Below are 20273 nucleotides of genomic sequence, written 5' to 3' on the forward strand. Positions count from 1 at the left end.
TTCTGCTTGTAGTTTCCTCTCGTTTTCTTGCTTGCTGTGACTTCTTTTATTCCAGGCATGTATCCAGGGAATAGGGTAAAGGATATACAGGCTAGCTTTACTCTTATTAACCCTATGCACGAAACCAATCTATTACATTACATTACACAACCCCCTTATATAACTGATATCTCTTAATAAGTTTAATAGATTTAATAAATTTAATTATTTATATCTAATTTCTTCTTTAAACCCCTCCTATCTCTTAACTCTTAACTGGTATCGGCCAAGAGTTCTCGATACAAATCTTCTCCCATCCATCGATACCATCGCTCTCGATCTTGGGCAAAAACTCTCGCAAATAAACATTCCTATCACTCGGGTCCTGCAAAATGCTCGCGCAAGTCTTAGCAAGTTGCCACCACTCCTTGTTCGTCTTATCATCTAACTTCTCACTGGTCACATCCCATGCCAGCATAATTACTGCCTTGGCAATGCCGAACTCGCGCGTCGTTGGAACACAAAGCTTGTCGGTTTCGTTCCACGGGAATCTGTTCTCATCGAGGTCGAGGAGGCTCAGGCATGTTGTTGGCTTGCTAGGCCTCGCGGTTTGGATGTCTGTGATGCCTTTGTGTAAGTTACAGATCCTGCGGATTGAGAGCCGTTCAGAAAGGCCCTTCGGGGAGCTGATGTGGGTATCGGGCAGTGCTGTACCGCGGTCTTGATTGCTTGTGTAGGGTGTGCTAGTGGAGGTATCGTAGGCCATGGCTACGACACCGAGTAGAGCAGTGATGATGTAACGATACATGCTGAAGACTTGGGTTGGTGTTTATGTGGGAATAAGGCTCTCAGTTGGGCAATGAAGATGAAAAAGACAAATGTCTGTAGACCAGGAACAATTCTGCATGCAACATGGCATATATATAAGAAGGTGAACTGAAAATGCCGCGTCAAACATGACTGCGAGTTCAGCGCGGTCCACATGTTATGTTCAGTCAGTTATCCATCAAAGGCATCCCATAGCATTGGACACACACAGCGCTGTGTTCACTGTTCGAGGTAGTCGACAAGAACAAGATCACGACCGTGTCGTCGCTGTTGTTGTCGTTATTGCTGATCATGCTTACAGACTCGGATCTAGTGGTATTCACGACCGACTTGGCCGTGCTCATCACGCTCAGGCTCTCGGGTGGCGCCTTGGGCCCGAACAGATGACATCTTGGTGTGTGTTCTCGCCCTTGTTCGACATCAACTCCCTCACCATGTTCTCATGCCTCTTCATCATCGCCTTCAGATCTGCGTTCTCAGACATTGTCCTGGACACCTTGGGTTTCAGCGTCTCGATCGGGTTCATCGTCGTCACTATAACCCTCGCGTCGTTCGGGTCCTCGTTGCTCACGGTGGCCGCCTAGAACTCATTCTTGCCTTTGTTTCTGTTGGACATGTTGTTTGAAACTATTCTCTTGGTGCAGACCTTGCTGCTATTCTCGTTTATGTAGATATTCTTGCTCCTCAATGCGTACTTGTCCTACTTCATCTGGGGCTGACCTAGCCGGTCATGACCGCGAACTTGGCGTCCACGTGTATGTTTATGCTCACGCTCGTGTTTGTGTTCTTGCTCTAGATCAGCATCGGATCCGTCCCGTCGACAATGCCCGTGTCCAATGCTAGGATTCAGGGCTCATTCGTAAGCAACTTCTGATATAAATGTAGACATTCCATGCACTGTAGTGGTATGTTGCAGGACGATGGTTTCGGCGGCATCGGTAGCCCTATATGGCCCGTTATCCGGCAACGTCTTTATGTCCATTCTCGTAATGCAGTGGATTTTCGCTGATGCGTCCAGGTCCATCAAGTCGAAGTTGACTACGTTCGGCTCTCCGGCAACGCCCTTAGTGGTGTGTTAACGACTCCGGGGTCGGCCGTGAGCGTCATGTTTGACCTGTCCGTGGTTGTCTGGGGCGAGGATCTCGATGATAGTCGCGATCTTCCTCATGTCCGTGACCCAGATCTTATGCGAGTCATCGTTCACCCTCACATACCCGTCATTGCATAACATCACGCCAGTCTTTATGTTATTACGGTGGTCAGTGTTCATATTCTAGCTCTTCTTGATATTTTGGTATGTGCCGATGTCTATATTCGTCTTTATGTGTCGATCTCCATCTTGATCTCTATAAGAAGACCATGCACACAAACACGTGCACAGTTATGAATGCATGTATGAACACGATAGGATGGACATAAGTTTGGCTGCCATAGAAGGACTTTCTACCAATAGTAAAATAAGACTCTACCTATCTTTAGCCCCAATCCCAAACCGAACCTAGCAACAGTATCACTCAAACTTAGCCCCATCCAACTCCCACCTTACTTTCTTCCCCATAGTCTTCGCCTTCTCCTCATCAGCCCGTCTCACTACCTTATCCAGCGGAAATAGATGAGCCTTCTCACCACTCCACTTTATGCCATATCCCCGTTGTCGAACGATGCGCTCATCTCGCCGACGAATCGCGTGGCGCTGGTGGTACCAATCTCCGAAATGGGTTGGGGGCTTCCACCTATCGTCGTCCAGGGCCGGGTTTGAATGTACGTGTTGTTGAGTGATTTGTTCCCCAGCTTGGTGGGTTAAATTTGAGGGCGGCGAATGTTGGTCATCCTGTTGATTGAGAGAAGACATTAGCATATTCTGACGTTTGAGATAGTCTCGAAAACTATTCCAAGCTCTTTCAAGACGGCGATAGCCCACTGGGTCGAGACGTTTCTGTCTAACATGCCAGGGTTCATTCGTCTTGGAGACTTCTGTGGTCGGTGGGAGTTCATGATCCTGTTGATTGAGAGAAGTCGTTGGCTTATTCTTGCGTTTCGAGTTTGCATGAGTACCGGCAATGTGCTCTGGACGACCTGTCTGTGCAACGGGCTGTGAGGGTTCAGTCTTGATAGTGCGACGCTTGGAAACCTTGTTAGCCTGCGAAAGATCGTTCACCTCGGTCGTTTGACCAGATGCCGCATCAACCGTCTCAGTAGCATCTTCAAGGTGAGCCATCTTACGCTCTTTTGCCAACTTGAGAGCATCTTTAGAACACTCCTCCATCAAATAATTGCCCTCATCTGTCAATCTCTTCTTCTCCCCTTCTCCCATGGTCTCACTCCAGTTTGCGATGTTGTTAGTGATCCACGCAATAACATTGCCCTCACGCCCGTCCCAAGACTTGAGCCACCGTTCCTCTTTGTTGGTCTCGGGCGTTTCCATCGACAACCCAAGAATCCAGGCGATTTGCACCTTCTTCTCCTTCAACTTGCTGATAACCTCAGCATGTCCTGAACTGTCTGCTTGTTCGAGATGGTCGATAAGACGGAGAAGTTGCCGTGCTCGTTCGGATCTACAAACTCCTGTAAATAAAATATCATCAGCTTCAGACTCTGAATCGAAGTGATAGTCATCAGACTTATCCTTAGCCTTTACTTGGCCTGCCATTCTTGTGAGTGAGTTGAAACCGTGAATAAGTTGTGTATGAGTTTTGAGTAAGTCGTGAGTGAGCTGTTGGTAAGTTGTTAGTGGGTTGTTAGTAAGTTAGTAAGTTATCGGGGAGTTGTTAGTGTCGTTAGTTTTGTTAGTTTCGTTACTCTCGTTAGTGTTATTGGTGTTGTTGGTAAAAAGGATGTGATGGTGGATGTTGTGATAAAAGAAGCTGGAAAGAAGTGGTGTATTTATACATTGGCTCTTGGAGGTGACATGGTACCAGTTTCTTTGTGTGATAATTAGAGACGACGTAGTGTTCTTTGTTCGATAGGTTGATTGAGGTAGTATGCCAACTAAACATACGTTTAACCACATGAATGTTGCCAGTCACATGGCAGGACAAAAAAATACCCTGGAACAAGGAACATTAAAGATCTAACTCGAAATAAGACGTAATATATTCAATTGTGTGGTAGATAAAATAGAATCACCCCTGAGTGAACAATGAAACCACTCCAATAACAGGCTCGTCAAATACATGAGGAAACAGAACAACACCAATAACACTGTATAATGTAATCCCATCCTTTCCACCATTAATCGGGCATATTGCCAATGCCCATATCAACTCTGCTTCCCTTCCTCCCCCTCAGGCGTCTACTTTTCCGATAACCAGTCTGACCTTGACCCCTTGACCTCCAATCGCACCACCACCACTGTTCAAGCTCTGTAGCTCAAGTTCATAGCGCTTTAGCTTGGTCTCATATTCCACAGCACTTTGCACGTGGTGGCGTATTTGTTCATTGCACTCGAGCATGAACTGGGAAATGCTGTTCGGATCCGACATGTCGACACCGCCTTCACTGAGCGGAGGGACATTCGTGGCCACTGCCGAGCCGAGTCGCGGGCGGGGTGTCATTGCGATGGGTGTTTAAGTATACGGTCGAGGCCGCGACAAACCAGGTGGTCCCGGCGACGGCTGCAAGGATAGGGCCTGGAGTAGCTGGACTACGAGGCGTGGATGGTTTAGTGACGACGCTTGGGAAGTTCGACAGGAGGCTTGCCCGTCCTCTCGTCGCTGCCCTATTATTATCAGCAGTGTTTGAAATTTGGAGGTTGGTTTAGTGACTCGGTCGACTAGACCTCTTAACTGTGCGCTTATTGGCAGTCTGGGTAAACATGCGTCCCTACTGCTGGTGCAAAACCTTGCCTGGCGTCGAGGGGAGATGCGAGAATTTGCTTATCTGGGTGACACTTGACATAAATATGTTGGTGCGTGTACGAAGAGAATATAGCGGCTCGGAAATCTTGTATAGAAGAAGGTCCTATGGCGCAGGGATTATGTATCAATGTAAACTTCTGGTCGTCGGACATGATGCTGGCGGTATCGAGAAAGGTTTATGGTGTCATGTGGCGGCAAAGGACTTCCTTGTGAAACAGTACTAAAATGCTCTTGTCTCTCTCATCATGCTGCATAGGAGACGGCTGATGAGGCGTTTTGGAAGTGGGCCGAGCAGGGGAGACTTAGGTAGCAATGACTCTAGCGTGCGGTTGGAACCCATTACCAGTGCTTGAAAGCCCCCAGAATTGCAACATTCCATTGTGGAATGGTCTCAAGGGGAGGACGATCTCTGCGGGTATACCTGCGTGACGGAGTGTCAACTTCGAAAGGACCATCGCTGTGCCACGGACGCGAAGGCGAATCTTAAGTTGGCAGCGCTTAACCACCACCCACGGCGCCGTTGGGCTTATACAATGTTGAAAGAGTACGGGAATCAATGCGAGAGATCTCGGCATCCCCTCATCACTGGATGCAGATGTAGACCAGACGTGGCCGGTTTGCCTGTCAGCTCACCAATGCGTTGCATCAGATATCTGCTTCTCTTGGCTGAGGGTATCCTGCGAACGGACGAAAACGACGCTTCTCTCCGATACTGCCAACAGGCACGCAATCGTATCAGCAATCCAGTCGCAGGCATGACTTGCTCAGACCGCTTACCAGTTATAGCGAGATCACGAACAAGATCGTCAGCATTTGGGGATTCTAATATATTATGGACAAGATGGGCTTGAGCGTATTCGCGGCCGATGATTGGTGTGACGTCTTCGTAACAGAACCTTTCATCAAGTCCGCCCATTTTTGCGAGTCTGGTGAGTGTAGAGATAGAGCCCATTGTGCGTACTTTCATGTATGGTCCCGGGCTATAGGTATTTACTACCATTGACTATGGACTGGATAGGCAGTAATTCAGCAGGAATAATCAGTCCAAGACTTTAGGAAAAAGAAACCGAGAGACTTGGTGATATAGATCTGATTGCACCTCGGTGATAGCGGAGCTGTCCGAACTGTAAATTTGAACTCACCAGTCAAAGGTACTGAGTGCACAGTGGCGAGCCGGCAGACGAGGTCACCTGCGATTAGATCTCCTACAGCGTTGTCGGGATATTTCCGACTGCCGAACATCCTTACTTACAGTACAGGGGCATCTCTCAAAAGTTCCACTAGCCTTGCAAACTCTAATGATGCCACGTTTACGGAAAAGATATATCTTTGCTTTAATACCTGGAGTATCCTCGGTGCTTTGACCGATCTAAAGATATCTGTAGATTAAGTGGTCTAGAACTGCGAAGTTTTGAATATATTATTATAAGGTCCGACCTCGTCAATCTAGTGCAAAGGCTGTCCCTTAGGTACGTAATTATGCTGTATCCTTATGTCAGTTAATAATGTCTCTTTGCGCCTCGTGCAAATCTATCCTAGGCACAAGCCCTGGTAGGTTCTAGCCTATAACCCACGGAGTGGACATAAAATTTAGGCTCTAGATATTAGCTATCTTCTCTGTGATTGAATCTAGACCCAAACTGATATTTAGCACATTGAACATTGCAATTGGTGCACAAGAGACCTGCTTTCGACGCCGAATCAGGAACAAAGAAAATGAAACAGAACCCAACAGCTGCGAATTGGATCTCTCAGGACTTGTCCGTCGAGTCTGCTGGGAGCCTGCGGCTTTATCGAAACAAGTATTGGCTTTTGACACGGTTGAATTCTTGGTCCCACGACATGACGAGAATTATAACAAATGACTCGTCTCGGCTTACGAGGAGCAGCTCGTCAGCGAGGGGTACGCAACGGCTGTGTTGGCCTGCATCTCGGATGTCGAATCGTTCCTATCAAGCCATACCATATTTGTCCATATACCCAGCATCCCAAAACCAAACACTCTGTCCATCTGGCTGCCAGTAAGCCTTGCTACAGACTCATCGAAGTCGCCCAGCTGCTGCAAGCACGTCAGAGGTCTGGAAAGGCCTCGGCATTTAAAGCTGTTCTCTCTCTCCATCTCTGGTGACAGCATCAGTGAACTGGTAACGGCGACACTTTTCGGCCTAGGGCTAGTGATAAAAATGGAAATTCCCGACATTTTCGGAGGCGTGTTCGAAAATGACGAACGAGTCTTTCCAACGGCAGTCATCTGATATGCAAGAGGCTTTGATGTTGTCCGTATCTGTCATGGCACGGTACAGACGGCTTTACCAGAGCCTTTTCTTGACAAGCCTGCCGTTTCTGCATTTTCGCCATTGCAATTGAGTGCGGAAGGCACATACCTCGTCACAGGCGGGGCTCGAGGTATGGGTCTAGAGATTGCAACGTGGTTTGGGCACCGTGGCGCTCGAAACTTAGTTCTAGTATCCCTCCGCGGGCATCCAGCAAGCCAAGGCAGCACTGAATAACATGGGGATGATGAAAAGTTTCTCTTGCGTATCAAGGAGCTTGAGACCTTAGGTGTGACGGTCCACGTTCTAGCCATTGATGTGAGCAAGAGTAGTGCTGCTTCTGAGATACGCCTAGCTATAGACCATCTGGCCTTACCACCAGTGAAGGGAGTCGTACATGCAGCTGGTATTGTAGGGTACCATACTCTCGAGAGCTGTTTATCCTCCGATATGGCTGAGGTGCTTGCACACAACATTATAGGTGCCCTCGCTCTCGACAGCCTCTTTCCGTCTGGTAGCATCGACTTCCTCGTCCGTAACTGCTCTATCGGACAGCTAGTCGGATTTGAAGGACAGCTGGGCTATGTTCCAGCCAATGCCTTCATTAACCGGCTAGTAGAGCACCGACGGCGGCAACGAGACAATACCGCATCCATACTATGGTTTTGTTGGCGGGGTGTGGGACTAAGGCCCTGATCCAATCGATACGAACGGCACACTCGATACGTTACGGTCAACCGGGCCTACCTAATTAGGTCATTCCAGCTGGTCTAAGTACACGATTTGACAGGGGTCAGTTATGCAAGCCTGATTAATGTACCTTTGTCGCGCTAGGCCCTAGAAAGCTAGGTCTATCGGACCTAAGACAGAAATAGTAAAAAATGTACTGAAAAAATACAATTTGTGTCGCCCGCTTGTTTTTAATAAACGGCAAAACAAGCGTACACAATCGATCCGTACGCTAATACATCCGGATCATAAGTCACGTGACTAGCCTGTCTCGCAAGGTCAGGCCCCGCAGCCTGCACAACCGACCTAATAGGCCTAGCTTGGTACCTATAGGTTATGCAAAGTCACTGAAAAAGGCGCCGTAACGTATCGAGTGTGCCGTTCGTATCGATTGGATCAGGGCCTAAACGCACAGAACAAGTTGTCGATGCGCATGATCTCCCGGGGCATGTGAGATAGAGGGCTTTCTGATATCAGCCAGGATGAGGCATTTGAGGCTTGGGACTATATATCTAGCCTCAAGACCGACCACGCCGTCATCCTACGAGCGATGGAGTTGGATGCTAATCAACCACGTCATCCCATTCTTCGGAGCATTGTACCACTTCAACAGAGCTGGAGTGAATGTCTCGAGCATACTGTGGCTGTGATAGGCTTCGCCTGTCGAACCGCAGCCGGGGAAACGGCTGAAGACCTCTGACAAGTCCTCCTCGAAGGTAAGAGTATAGTCCGCGAGGTCTCCCCTGAGAGATTCCCGAGGCAGCGAGTATGAAGCTCAAGACCAGGCTGTGGGCCAACCTGATGTCTGACGTCGACTCGTTCGACCACCAGTTCTTCAAAACGACAAAGCGTGAAGCGGCCGCCCTTGATCCACATCAGCGTCTCCTACTCCAAGCAACATACCACGTCCTGGAGTCTGCTGGTTGGCTCAGCGGCAACACCCCGGAGGTGAACAACGATTGCAAGGAAGGCCCAGGCCATAGCACAGCCTGTTTTATAGGAATGAACGCACCCGACTGGCCGCTCAACTTGGCCAGTAACCCGGTGTCCCCCTTTACCGGCGGGGGGATGCTGCGGTCCTTTGTTGCGGGACGGCTGAGCTATCACTTCCGCGGGACAGGCCCATCGCACACCATAGACACGGCCTACTCTTCCCCAATGGTTGCCGTGCATCAGGCCTGCAGCTCACTGCAACTAGAGGAGTGCACTCGTGCTGTCGCTGGCGGCACCAACCTCATCACCAACCTAGCCCTGTTCGTCACAATGCACACCGGCGGCTTCCTCAGCAAGACGAGTACTTGCAATACATTTAATGCAGCTGCCGACGGCTATTTCGTGGTGAGGCCGTTGGTGTGGTTGTGCTCCAGCCTCTCCCCACCGCTCTAGCTGATAAAGATGACATCCACGGTGTGATCCTCGCGACGGGCAACAACCAGAACATGAAAGGAACCACCATCACCAATCCCGTCTTGGAGAGTCAGGCCGGTCTGTATTGCCATGTCCTGAAGCGCGCTGGATTTGCTAAAGGCATGTCCTACGTTGAAGCCCATGGTATAGGCACTCGTGCCGGGGACCCTGTCGAGATGGGTGCCATAAGTCAAATACTAGGCGAAGGCCGTAGAGCTACTACACTGCATGTTGACTCTCTGAAGGCTAATATCGGGCACTCTGAGGGTACGTCTGGCGTTATCCCACTGATCAAGGTCTTGCTCATGATGCGGCATGGAATGATCACACCACAAGCTGATTTTAGGGACTTGAATCCAGATATACAGCCTCTTGAGCTTGACGGGCCCGTAATCTCAATGACACATCAAGACTGGACCGACAGAAGACGATTAGCCTTGGTCAACAGCTACGGGGCGTCTGGGAATAATGCCGTTGCTGTCGTTGCCCCCCCACCATCTCCATCGACCTCAACCAGGATGGTGTCTGGACAGTCAGCATCAGGAGCACGCCGACAGGCTGCCATAGCATCTCCTAAGTTCCCCTTCGTTATTTCCGCTGCGTCTTACACCAGTCTGACTTCTCATTTGAAAAGGTTGAATAGTCAGATACAAGACGGCGCCATAACTAGCCCAATACACGACGTGGCGTTTACACTGGCGACTAAACGAAATCGTCAACGCCAGCATTTATTCTGCACAACAGCGGAATCTTGTGAGTCATACTCTGTGTGTGGAAATACGAGAGGGTATTAATTGTTGTCAATCAATCCAGTGAGAGACCTCCAGGCCGAGCTGTCCAACCCAGAAGGAAACATCTCTATTGATCAGCACCCCAACCTGTCGTATTGCTCTTCAGCGGACAGAACGGCAATACGGTGCCGTCAATCCCGACTCTATACAACAGCTCGGAACCTTTCCAGAAACACCTAAATGAGTGTAATGAGGCCATTGAGCTGCTCAATTTGCCCAGTCTGTTCCCAGCCGTGTTGCAAGGACTCCAAGGTGAAAGTGATCTTATTCTCCTCCATACTGCCATGTTCGCCATTCAGTGCTCGAGCGGTATGTGTTGGGTCGAATCTGGTCTCAACCCGTAGGCAGTCTGCGGTCACTCTTTCGGAGAGTGGGCAGCAGCAACAGTCTCAGGAGTCATGACGCTCAAGGAGGGAATGAAGGTCGTTACAGGGTAACTGTTTCTCCTATGCCTATATGATAAAAGCTGAGTGACCGACTATGAAGTCGTGCATCCATCATTGACAGGTTTTGGGACGAAGATTCTGGCGCCATGGTGGCTGTGGAAGCTGACCTAGTAAACATGAAAAGGATCCCGGAGCAGCACCTGGAGCCTCTCTTGACAGACTGCCGCGTTACCTTTTGAATCTTTCCATGTAGGGACATGGACAGGACCTGCATCCAACGTGATTGTTAGCAGCACCGGAGGCGCCGTTTTCTTCACACAAGCCATGTAAAGAATCAGCCGCCGTTTGGGCCTATCAATATTCCTCAAAGCAGGTATCGGCGGACCTATCACCGCTATGGCAAGGAACGCTCTACCGCAGACCAGAGACCGAGGCCAAGACCAAGGCCTCAACGTCTTCGTGCCCGTTGGTGGAAAGGACCCAACCGCGTATCTGGCAGAGGTCAAGGTTGACGTATTCGGCAGCGAGCAGCAGTAACCAAGTGTTCAACCAGAGAAGAGTGCCACGCCCCCAGCCCAGACATCCAAGCTTGTGCACCATGCTCAGCTCACTGTAGATCCCCCTGTCGACCTACTTTTCAACGGTGTCCGTGAGATTCTGGCTCGGTGTCTAGACACCTAGGCTTAGCAAATAACCAGAGAAGCCACACTGGACGATCTAGGAGCGGATTCACTTAATGGTCCCGAGATAGCAGCCAACCTGTCTAATCGGTTCAACGCGAGAATTTCGATGGACGATTTCGCCAAGGCTACTGACGTTGCTTCTCTTTGTGCTCTAGTCAGCATGATATCTCAGGATGGGGACCTCGAGGCTAGTCATGCTCTCCGACTGAGCGATCAAGTGATGCACAGGATATGCGAGATACTCCGTGATTCGCTCGGTCTGGAATTAAGTGACATAAAACCCGACTCGAAGCTCGAGGACCTAGGGATTGACTCTTTTGTTTCCGTCGAGATCATTGGTAACCTAAAGGAAGCGTTCAACACCGATATCACGTCATCAGAGTTTGCTTCAGCGACTGATTTGGCGTCTGTTTATCAGCTGGTGACCGGACTGCTGAGCAGTTCTCGGTCGTCAAGCACCTCGCCGGGACTCTCAACACCAGACGCATCAGCAAATAACGGCTCCGAGTCATTTCACAACGCCTTTCTTCAGGTCCGTGGAAGCTTTGACTACCACGCCAACGACACCAAATTCACTGGTTACTGGGATCTTGCCTATCCGCAACAGTTGAGCGTTGTGGCGGTATTTATTATTGAAGCATTCGAAAAGCTCGTCTGCGCTTTGTGGCGCTATAAGGAAGAGGAGAAACTCTCTGATCTAGGTGCAATACTCCCCAAGTACCAGAGAGAGTTAACTCGACTATGGGATATATTGGCAGAAGCTGGAGTTGTCGAGAAAAGTTCGGTTGGCTTCTTGCGCGGCGCGACCAAACCGACCCTCAATAGCACCGACAGTAGTATAAGGCCTGCCAGGGAACTAAGCAGAGAGCTAATGGCAGCGCTCCCCTAGCTTGCGTCTGCTTACGACCTGGATGCTCTGCTTGGATCGTACCTGGCGGAATATCTTACGGGCCAGACTGATTCTATTACTACTCTCTTTAGCAGCAATGCAGGCTGCGCGCTCCTTGAGGACTTTTACGCCAACGGACCCGATCTCCGGGCCACTACGCAGATTCTATGTGACTTGATAGAAGCAGCAATACGCATAAATGCCATGACCGGGTCCGATGGAGAGCTTTTTCGCGTGTTGGAGGTCGGCGCTGGCACCGGAGGAACTACGCGGCATCTGGTTCCATTGCTCTAGGCAACTGGGTTACCTTTCACCTATACCTTCACCGGTGTCTCTGTATCACTTGTTGCACGGGCCAAGAAGTCACCGCTGTTCCGAAGCGTGCCTGAAATGGACTTTTACAAGCTAGACATCGAGGAGGCACCACCTGCGAACCTCCTTGGTTGTTACCATCTTTTCATATCTAGCAACTGCTTGCATGCCCCACGTGACTTGAAATCCAGCCTACTGCATATCCGCCAGCTCTTGCGCCCTCGCGACGGGTGTCTGGCCTTGGTCGAGCTGACTCAGAAGCAGGCTTGGTACGACCTAGTTTGGAGTTTTTTAGATGGTTGGTGGCTGTTTGATGATGGTGGTACTTACGCTCTTCAGAGTCCATGGGCTTGGGAGCGCTATATGCGTGACGCGGGCTTCTCTCATGTGGACTGGTCAGAAGGCGTCAGCCGTGAGTCGCGAGGGGTCTGTGTCATCTGCGGTCTAGTTGCCGATCTTGATCAGCCGTGTCCCATCCAAGCCACATCAATGCTCTTACGAAACCCAATTCTGTTCCTCACCCATCCTCGGATTGTAGCCATAACCTCTTCTTGGTCCCTATTGGCTGTGGGTCTGGCGCCGTCTTCAACCCTCTCGCCCCTCGGCTGAGCGCTATGGACAATCTGTCTGTCTACTACTTTATCGGTCCGTTTTTGCGTACCATGTCTCTGCTAACCCTTGGTTTGCTTTTATATCTTAAATCCTTTACTTGCCCTTTCGCTCTGCCGTGTCTTGGCTAACCCTTAGCTTCTTTTCCATGTCCTAGATTCCTTGCTTGCCCTTTCTCTCTGCCGTGTCTCAGTCCCTATATCTAGGAGCTATGTTAGTTTAGTTATAGACTGTTCTCTCTATTTACTCTGATTTTTAACCAGAAATATAATGTGGCGTATTATTAAATAATTGAAGGAGTCTTAGAGTTAGTTGCTCTTTTACTTTTCCCTCTCTGGTATTCTAGGGGTCCAGGGGCCTGGACACAAGACATCCCTTAAGATTCCTTATATACTATTAGTTAATTGATGCACCAGTGCTGACTAAAGAGTTTATTTTATTAATGCTACTGTATAATAAAGCATTTAGTAACGCAGATAAGAGGTATAAAAGCCCACTCCCATCACCCCGAATATCGATCTATAAAATCAACAACTTGAACATTGCACCACCACAAATAACAACAATAGATCTTCTATCAGGTATCCACAAAAGCTTCAATCCGTCAATATGAAGTTCCCAGTTCTCGGCACCTTTGCAATGCTCGTCACCATTGTCTACGCACAAGACTCTGACGACGAGATGCGAGGACCATTTGCTTATGTTTGTAGCATGAACATGCCTTTTAACTATTCAGGCCACTAACATGTTTCTAGGGTGGTGGTCAATGTGACGATTTCGGGAAAAGGTGTGGCTCGACTTTGGATTGCTGCGGTATTTACGTTTGCCGCGCTGTGGATGACAAGCCTTTCAAAATATGCAAGGTGGACGAATGCCGTGCTCTCGGCAAAGGTTGCCAGGTTGACTCGGAGTGCTGCAGTGGGGTTTGCAGCTGGGTGGACCCCAAAAATCTCAATTCAGGCGCTCGGGAATGTAAGAAGGACCGAGCTTGCCGAACCGAAGGAGATATCTGTGACAACGACAAATATGCTTGCTGCAAGGGTCTCAAATGCACTGGAGATCGCGACAAAACACGACGATGCTATTAGGTGCGTGGGCGGAGCTTCCGGTCACTTGGCACAGGCTGCGCGTGGAATCTTCCTATTGTGTGTATCCGGGATACCTCTGTCAAGGCCCAAGAGACAATTACAAGTCTGCCGAAGTAGGGATATGATCAAGGGTTACAATATGTCTAAGATGCGATATGCTCTAGGGTGTGAAGCATGACAGGGTTAGATAGACAAAGCAGAATTTAGATATTTTACCAAGGCCTGTTTCTAAACTAAGGTATAATATCATTAAGCTAGCTTTTAATATTTTCCAATACGTTATATGAAATATAACTTCCTTGCCTAAGTATAGCTCTTCTTAAAGTATTTAAGGTACTATCCCTAATGGTCCTTTTGATCTATTATTTAATAATAATATATAATAGCTACTAAGCTACTCTTGCGGCTGGAAAAATCGGCCATTGATCTTACTGGGGTAGATAGCGATGACGAAGGGAGTCTTTTTGTTGCTCATAGTGGAGACTTGGGGACTTTTGAGGCTTTTGAGCCAGATTCACAGCCCCAGCACACACCTCCCGCACCTCCATCATCCCCATGACCCAAGACCATGAACCACTTGAGCGCAGTTCTGAAGGAATGTGAGCCCGTCAACACCGAGATAGCACGCATGACTTGGAAGTGTCTTCAGGGGACGCATGGTCAATCGTGGGTCAGTCTCATCTCGTCTCTGCGGGGCTTCCAGGCATCCGCCTTCAAGGATCCCGAGAACTCGCCTCTTGGTAACCACCTTGGCAACATCTTTCAATGCCTCCATGGTGAACTCGGCATCCCACCAACCCCGGGACAAGCCCATCAAGAAACTGAACTGGACGTCGAGATGATCGATACCAAGAATGCTGAGGGGACACAGAGGAAAGCCCTTCAAACAGTCATTGGGAGCTTAGAGACTGTTCTCGGCAGGATCTCCAAGAACATATAGGCCTCTCATCTTTAGCCAGCCATCGAGACGAAGACTGCTATCGAGGCCAAGTCTGGGGATGCGGTAGTAGAGGTTGACCCTGAGCTTCAGGTAAATGGTACACCAATACTGTTTCAAGGCATGGCACATCCTGCGCAGCATGTCTGTCACGGGTATCTCGCCACATGCACGCAAAAACAGCAGGCACGTCTAACCCAAGTCCCACGTTAACGTTCCGCGTCCCAGACGATACATTTGACTCGGAAGAAGACGAGCCAGGGCTGGTGGGGACATCTGGCCCCCGTGAGAGATGGCAACCGCAGACCCCCAACACGCCTAGGCCATTATCTTTCGAGTCAGATGTACCATGACTGTTGCCTGTTTTTACTAGGTATCGTCAACTTTTACCTGAAACATACATAACTTCCCCGCCTTCGTCGCGCGGCGATGGCCAAGTCCTTGGTCCCTCGAGCGTGGAAGGTCAACGAATACTTGGGTCTATGAAGGATGGCGTTGAGGTAGGTGTCTAGGACGATCCCGACTGTGATGGTGGGGATGATTGGGTGTAGCTCACACAAAGTCCTTGTCCCCCTCCCCGTCCCCGATCCGGACCCTAGGTCAAGCGGCAACCTCGTCATATTCCCGCACTCGCACAATCTCCCAGTCCCGTTGTTAGGGTGGACCTTCGTCGTAAGAATCTTGTCACACTTACGAGCCACGTCAAGCAGGGTCGCAACCTTCGTCTTGATCTGATCATGACACGTATCCACGGCCGTGCTGTAAGCTCGTGAGCCCTGTGTGATATACAAGAGGAACACACGCATGTAAAAGCGCGGGTCTATGAGACCGGGTAACTTGTGAGACGTTCAGAGCCAGGTGGCTCATTTAATCTGCTTATGAGACAGGGAAGTGTTTTTGGGTTTCTTATCACGCGATGTTAGGCTGTGCGCGGTTTGTCTTGCTTGTTCTGTACATTTCAGCTAGGAAGTGCATGCCTTGCATCTTGCTGTCAGACTGCACTTCCTCGGAGAATACGGTTTGGAATTGAATGAAGAGAAGGCTGAGCAATAACTCGGCCATTTTTGTAAGTGGCTCAATGTTTTCCAACTCCTTCAGAAGCGGGACAGGTGTCTTGAAAAGGTTCTGATTATGTGTGTAGCAATTCGGTTGTCAAGCGGGTTCTTACAAAAGAAAAACGTGCTCAATCTAAAAGAAGAGAAACGATATCTTCAAGAAACATACTCTGTCACAAGATTATATGGAGGCTATCATGAACAATATGATGGGTAAGTGGTTGGTCGACGCAATCGATGAAGCTTGCGTGTTCCTTTTGATCAATACTGAAGACATGACTGCAGTCTTGCGTAATGATATGCGCCGGATTGTACCCTCAGGGCTCCTTTCTTCGAGAACCAGGATAAACCGAAGTAACGCCTTTGTCGTATCATCGGTTGGCCTTCTGAGGCCCGGGACATCTCATGATGTGTTCTCTTATGCTTACGCTAGATGCCAAGCCAAAACTCCGACGGCCTAGTCAACACTTAACGACTTAGGCAGAAGCATGTCACTGTAGAACTGTGGGTAATTGCAAAATATACCTCGATAAGTACCAATCTCATGGAGACCTTGTTCTTTCTCAAGATGGAATTGCCATTCCGCTTTCACTCTTGAAGAAAATACATCGCTGATCATCTTGACTGAGCCTGGGCCATTGGTGCAATATAGGGTTGTATTATCTCCATTTCTCCATTCAGAAGACCTGGTGCCGCAAAGGCTTCAACAAGCCTTCCGGCATTTTCAAGGTATCATGAACGTCTGCTCGTATCACAATATATCTCTTGTGGTCGACACTGACGCTGACGCTGAAGCTGAGGAAACAGCCTGAGCATGAGCAGGTGGAGGTCATCACCGAATTTGTAGAAGCAGCATGGTGAGTCCTCCTGCTGGGAGTGGCGACAGGCCAAGTCACGAGAATGTTAAGCCTCCATGTCAGGGCACTTTGACGTACGGAAACGCGATATGAACTGCATGAGAAGGCTGAATCAGTTTGCGCTCATTTGGGCCTCCAATGCGAGACCTGACAGATCCGAAAGGAAATGCAATAGAGCTAGAGACGGAAATCAAGACAGGAAGGGCGTCTACCGCCTGAGATCGAGCGCGTGGGGCCCTGCATGGGTTTAAAAAGACTGAGAACTCTCTCTTTATTTTATGAATAATATATGCACAGTATTGAGCTGGCCTAGCCTCAAGTCCTAAGGCCAACTGCAACAAAGCCTAAAGCCTTCAAATCGATATTGGCACTCACTTTGCATCCACGAGTCTGACTAGACGAGGTAGTTTCTCCTCATTTCCAATAGTAACGATGAAGACAAACCGACCTCATCGCGTTTAACAGGCACGACTATATTGTCAAAGTCGTCCCAAGTATCCCGTCCATCGACAATAAAGCTTTCAGGAGCCCCTTACTGACTGACCGATTTATCTTGATGATATATTCCGGAATGGCAACGCGGCCATAAATACCTCCCTTAATAGCATTCAAGTGAGTGCGGCTTCCTAGAGCGGCTCCTCTTTAGCTACTTGCAAGGGTTTCCATTCACGGATAGTTCCAATGATACTTCCTTGAGAAAAGCTTTGACGACCCCTGCTTCATTGAACCACGCTTCTACGGCTGTTACTTTAACAATAGCAGATTGGAGACTAACGTTTACTCACACATGTCCTTTGGATTCTCGTCAACGACTGTTGACTCCAGCATCCAGCGCGGCAACCCTTCAGGAGCTCCGTCTAGCGGCCTCCAAGTTGCACCCCTACGACAATTGCTGCTATCATTGGGACTTTTTAAGTTACTTCTCACGGACTCTATTCTCTCGTGGCTCTTTAACCGTGTCTCCGATCAAGACTCTAATGCATGCAATACTCTTAATGGTGTATCTTACATACTTTTGGTCTTCAGGCTATGTAGCATCAAAACGAGGAATTCCAATGTTTCGCAGTACCTCGCTGGCAACGGAGAAGACCACAATGTTACACGAGAAGTCAACTTTATGCTGCGTATGTTCTCGACTGAGAAGGCTGCTAAGGAAATGGCGCCGAAGCTGTTAGTCAGTTCGGGAGACATTGATAGTTCCTCAATTTGCCGCGCCTTTGGTTTGACGGTGTCTCAGTTCATTTGGGAAGGTCAGTGGTAGTGTGGTGTACGTATCACAGATGTTTCTAGAGCAGTCTGGATTCAACACCGGCAAATCAAGTTAGATAATATTCGAGAACACCATGAATCCGCTCACGACAGTACCAAGAACAAGAAATGGGAGCCAAAGGTTGCGGCAAAAGCATACGACACCATCATGATATCCGAGTCCCATTCTCTAAGTCACGAAACGTCATCACGTTCGAGTATAACACAGGGCAAACAGCCCCACACATCAGCCAGTCCTAGCTTATCTCGCCAGAATGAGGATCCTTCTGATGACGATAACCTTCCTCCTGTTGATGATGTGCCCGGTCCAAGCTTGTCAGCTGCCCCATTCACAAAGTTCAACGACACCGCAGGGCCAAGCTCGAGCCGGTTAATAAAGAGGGTAAAAACAGCGACCTCCGAGGATATGACAGAATTTCCCTTTACATCTTTTAAAGGTGAACCGAAATCACATCATTTCTCATCGCTATCAGTCCAACACCAGCGACGTGATGTGAATAGACCTACTCAAGACGATCTCGACACAGAAGAAGAGGAGAACATGGACACCAAACCCATTACAATAGTCGTATACATTGCAGCAAACCCATAGACCGATCTCCAGAATGAGGGCAAGCATTTCGTGGTGAATGTCTACTCCAGCGGGAAAAGAACGTGCACTGAGGCAATGGGGCCGTTTGATGCCGAGCGTTGGGAGAGCCTGGAGAAATGGCTCGGAACAGGACTTTGCACGTGCTCTGGTGCCAAAGACTTCGCAAAGAAAGAGTGGAAAGAACGAGAAGAGGCTGAGAGTCAAATGGATAAAAACTTAGTCCTCGTACACCGGATGATTCTTACCATGATCTTTGCAAGAGCGACAAGACGGATCAACTTGGCTATCCGGTACTGGGATGATGTGGCGATGGAAAAGGCACAAGGTCATACTCGTGATCTTGTAGCCGCCGACGAGCACAAAAGGATGATACTTTTCCTGCCGATGGACTCCAGCTTCTGGCAGCAGGAAGCAAGGCTCACTGCAGTTCTCAACCTACTTGACGAAGCCTACCACTTCCACAGCGGCTCGTGCGAAGTATACCCATTTCGACACGAGGCAACAAGCGCCTTGGCCAAGATACTCGACGTAAGGGCACTCGATGCGATTGCAAAAGACGCTCCGTTTAACTATGCCTACCGACCCTGCTCCAAGTCTCAGCTTGCGGATCAAGAGACCACTATTGTCAAGGGCACTTTCAGCTGTGCCGCCCTTCACGTGTGTGAGTTGGCCTAGATAGACTAGGAAGCAGGAAAGCTCATCCGGTGCATAAATGGCGCCGGAGTGCCAACATATCCCCCTTATGTAGAGACTCGTGAGGACGATGAGCTTCCCTTATTATTGCCCAGACGCGATTGGTTCCACCAGAAAAGGTCGATACTCTGCAGAGCTGGGGAGAAGTTCGAGTTTTGATGGTCGGCGACAAAGTGGATGATGAAGATACTGTCTTCACCGGCCTCCGCGATAACTCTTCCTTGACAGATGGCCTCGTTCAGAAGTCTAGGCCCGGGCATCAACCAAACTGGGTTAGGAACAAAACGGACAGAAAAGCCAACGTCAGGGAACTCAAGGAATTCTGTCTGTTTTGGCACTTCTAGCCACATATCCCGCTCAATTTGCATCTCTCAAGATTGACATGAGATCCGACATTGGAATATTTGAAGAGGGCAGAAATGGTCGGTTTTTCATCAATGAAGTGTCACGTTGGATGAGTGGCGTTTTTTCAATAGCGAGCTGTACCCTTGGCCGCATGATCAAATGTGCGAAGCGATGGGGAAAGCATTTGCGAAGGAATCCGGTAAAGCTGGTGGTGAGGAGCAGGGAGAGGTGCAGAGGTACGGGAAGGGGTACTGGGGAGACAGGGAAGAGGAGGGGGCCAATGTTGAGAAAAGGAAGCAGAAGAAGTCAGGACGACGCAAGCCAAGCCAAGCCAAGTCAGTCATTGTGTGACTGGGTAGGAAGCTGGTGAAGATGTAGTTAGTTGCCTAGTTTGGTTGCTTGTCTGGGTATCTTGGCTATAGCTATGCTGAATCCTATGTATTCATGCGAAACAAGTGTATTTATTAAGGTGTTGATATTGCTCTAGTGACCGAAACCGAATACGGTTATCTTCCTGGCCAATCACAAGATAGTTAATTATATGATTTCTCTCCAATTAAAACTCTTTCTTGCGTGCCTGCCCTACCTACCTAACCTGATGTTGCGTTAACGTTAGATATAGGGAAACTGGCTACCCCTAGAAACTAGCTACCTTTAATAAAATACTAAGAATAAGATAGTATTAGGAACTTAA

The 20273-nt window shown here is 49.0% G+C and overlaps 7 protein-coding genes across 7 annotated transcripts; 5 read left to right on the forward strand and 2 right to left on the reverse strand.

Moving 5' to 3' along the window:
• Positions 1-244: 244 nt before the first annotated feature.
• On the reverse strand, positions 245-787 carry FSUBG_13729 (uncharacterized protein; the record flags this gene model as incomplete). The annotated part of the gene is made up of 1 exon (XM_036678651.1): positions 245-787. One exon carries the CDS (start codon positions 785-787, stop codon positions 245-247), a length of 543 nt encoding a protein of 180 aa, XP_036530800.1.
• A 148-nt stretch (positions 788-935) lies between these two features.
• Positions 936-2035, forward strand: FSUBG_13730 (uncharacterized protein; the record flags this gene model as incomplete). Its single annotated transcript, XM_036678653.1, has 2 exons — positions 936-1379; positions 1826-2035. 2 exons carry the CDS (start codon positions 936-938, stop codon positions 2033-2035), a joined length of 654 nt encoding a protein of 217 aa, XP_036530801.1.
• Positions 2036-2317: 282 nt separating this feature from the next.
• On the reverse strand, positions 2318-4361 carry FSUBG_13731 (uncharacterized protein; the record flags this gene model as incomplete). The annotated part of the gene is made up of 2 exons (XM_036678654.1): positions 2318-3520; positions 4104-4361. The coding sequence occupies 2 exons, from the start codon at positions 4359-4361 to the stop codon at positions 2318-2320; spliced, it is 1461 nt and encodes a 486-aa protein (XP_036530802.1).
• A 4073-nt stretch (positions 4362-8434) lies between these two features.
• Positions 8435-12743, forward strand: FSUBG_13732 (polyketide synthase; the record flags this gene model as incomplete). Its single annotated transcript, XM_036678655.1, has 8 exons — positions 8435-8919; positions 8985-9826; positions 9943-10173; positions 10213-10297; positions 10676-10783; positions 10949-11717; positions 11823-12065; positions 12117-12743. The coding sequence occupies 8 exons, from the start codon at positions 8435-8437 to the stop codon at positions 12741-12743; spliced, it is 3390 nt and encodes a 1129-aa protein (XP_036530803.1).
• Positions 12744-13352: 609 nt separating this feature from the next.
• FSUBG_13733 (uncharacterized protein) lies at positions 13353-13831 on the forward strand (the record flags this gene model as incomplete). Its single annotated transcript, XM_036678656.1, has 2 exons — positions 13353-13445; positions 13499-13831. 2 exons carry the CDS (start codon positions 13353-13355, stop codon positions 13829-13831), a joined length of 426 nt encoding a protein of 141 aa, XP_036530804.1.
• Positions 13832-14399: 568 nt separating this feature from the next.
• FSUBG_13734 (uncharacterized protein) lies at positions 14400-14771 on the forward strand (the record flags this gene model as incomplete). The annotated part of the gene is made up of 1 exon (XM_036678657.1): positions 14400-14771. The coding sequence occupies one exon, from the start codon at positions 14400-14402 to the stop codon at positions 14769-14771; it is 372 nt and encodes a 123-aa protein (XP_036530805.1).
• A 2696-nt stretch (positions 14772-17467) lies between these two features.
• FSUBG_13735 (uncharacterized protein) lies at positions 17468-19578 on the forward strand (the record flags this gene model as incomplete). Its single annotated transcript, XM_036678658.1, has 4 exons — positions 17468-17930; positions 18006-18331; positions 18542-19198; positions 19330-19578. The coding sequence occupies 4 exons, from the start codon at positions 17468-17470 to the stop codon at positions 19576-19578; spliced, it is 1695 nt and encodes a 564-aa protein (XP_036530806.1).
• Between the last annotated feature and the right edge of the window lie 695 nt (positions 19579-20273).

The sequence above is a fragment of the Fusarium subglutinans genome (assembly GCF_013396075.1).
Source record: "Fusarium subglutinans strain NRRL 66333 chromosome Unknown NRRL66333_c0000388, whole genome shotgun sequence".
NCBI classification, from domain to species: domain Eukaryota; kingdom Fungi; phylum Ascomycota; class Sordariomycetes; order Hypocreales; family Nectriaceae; genus Fusarium; species Fusarium subglutinans.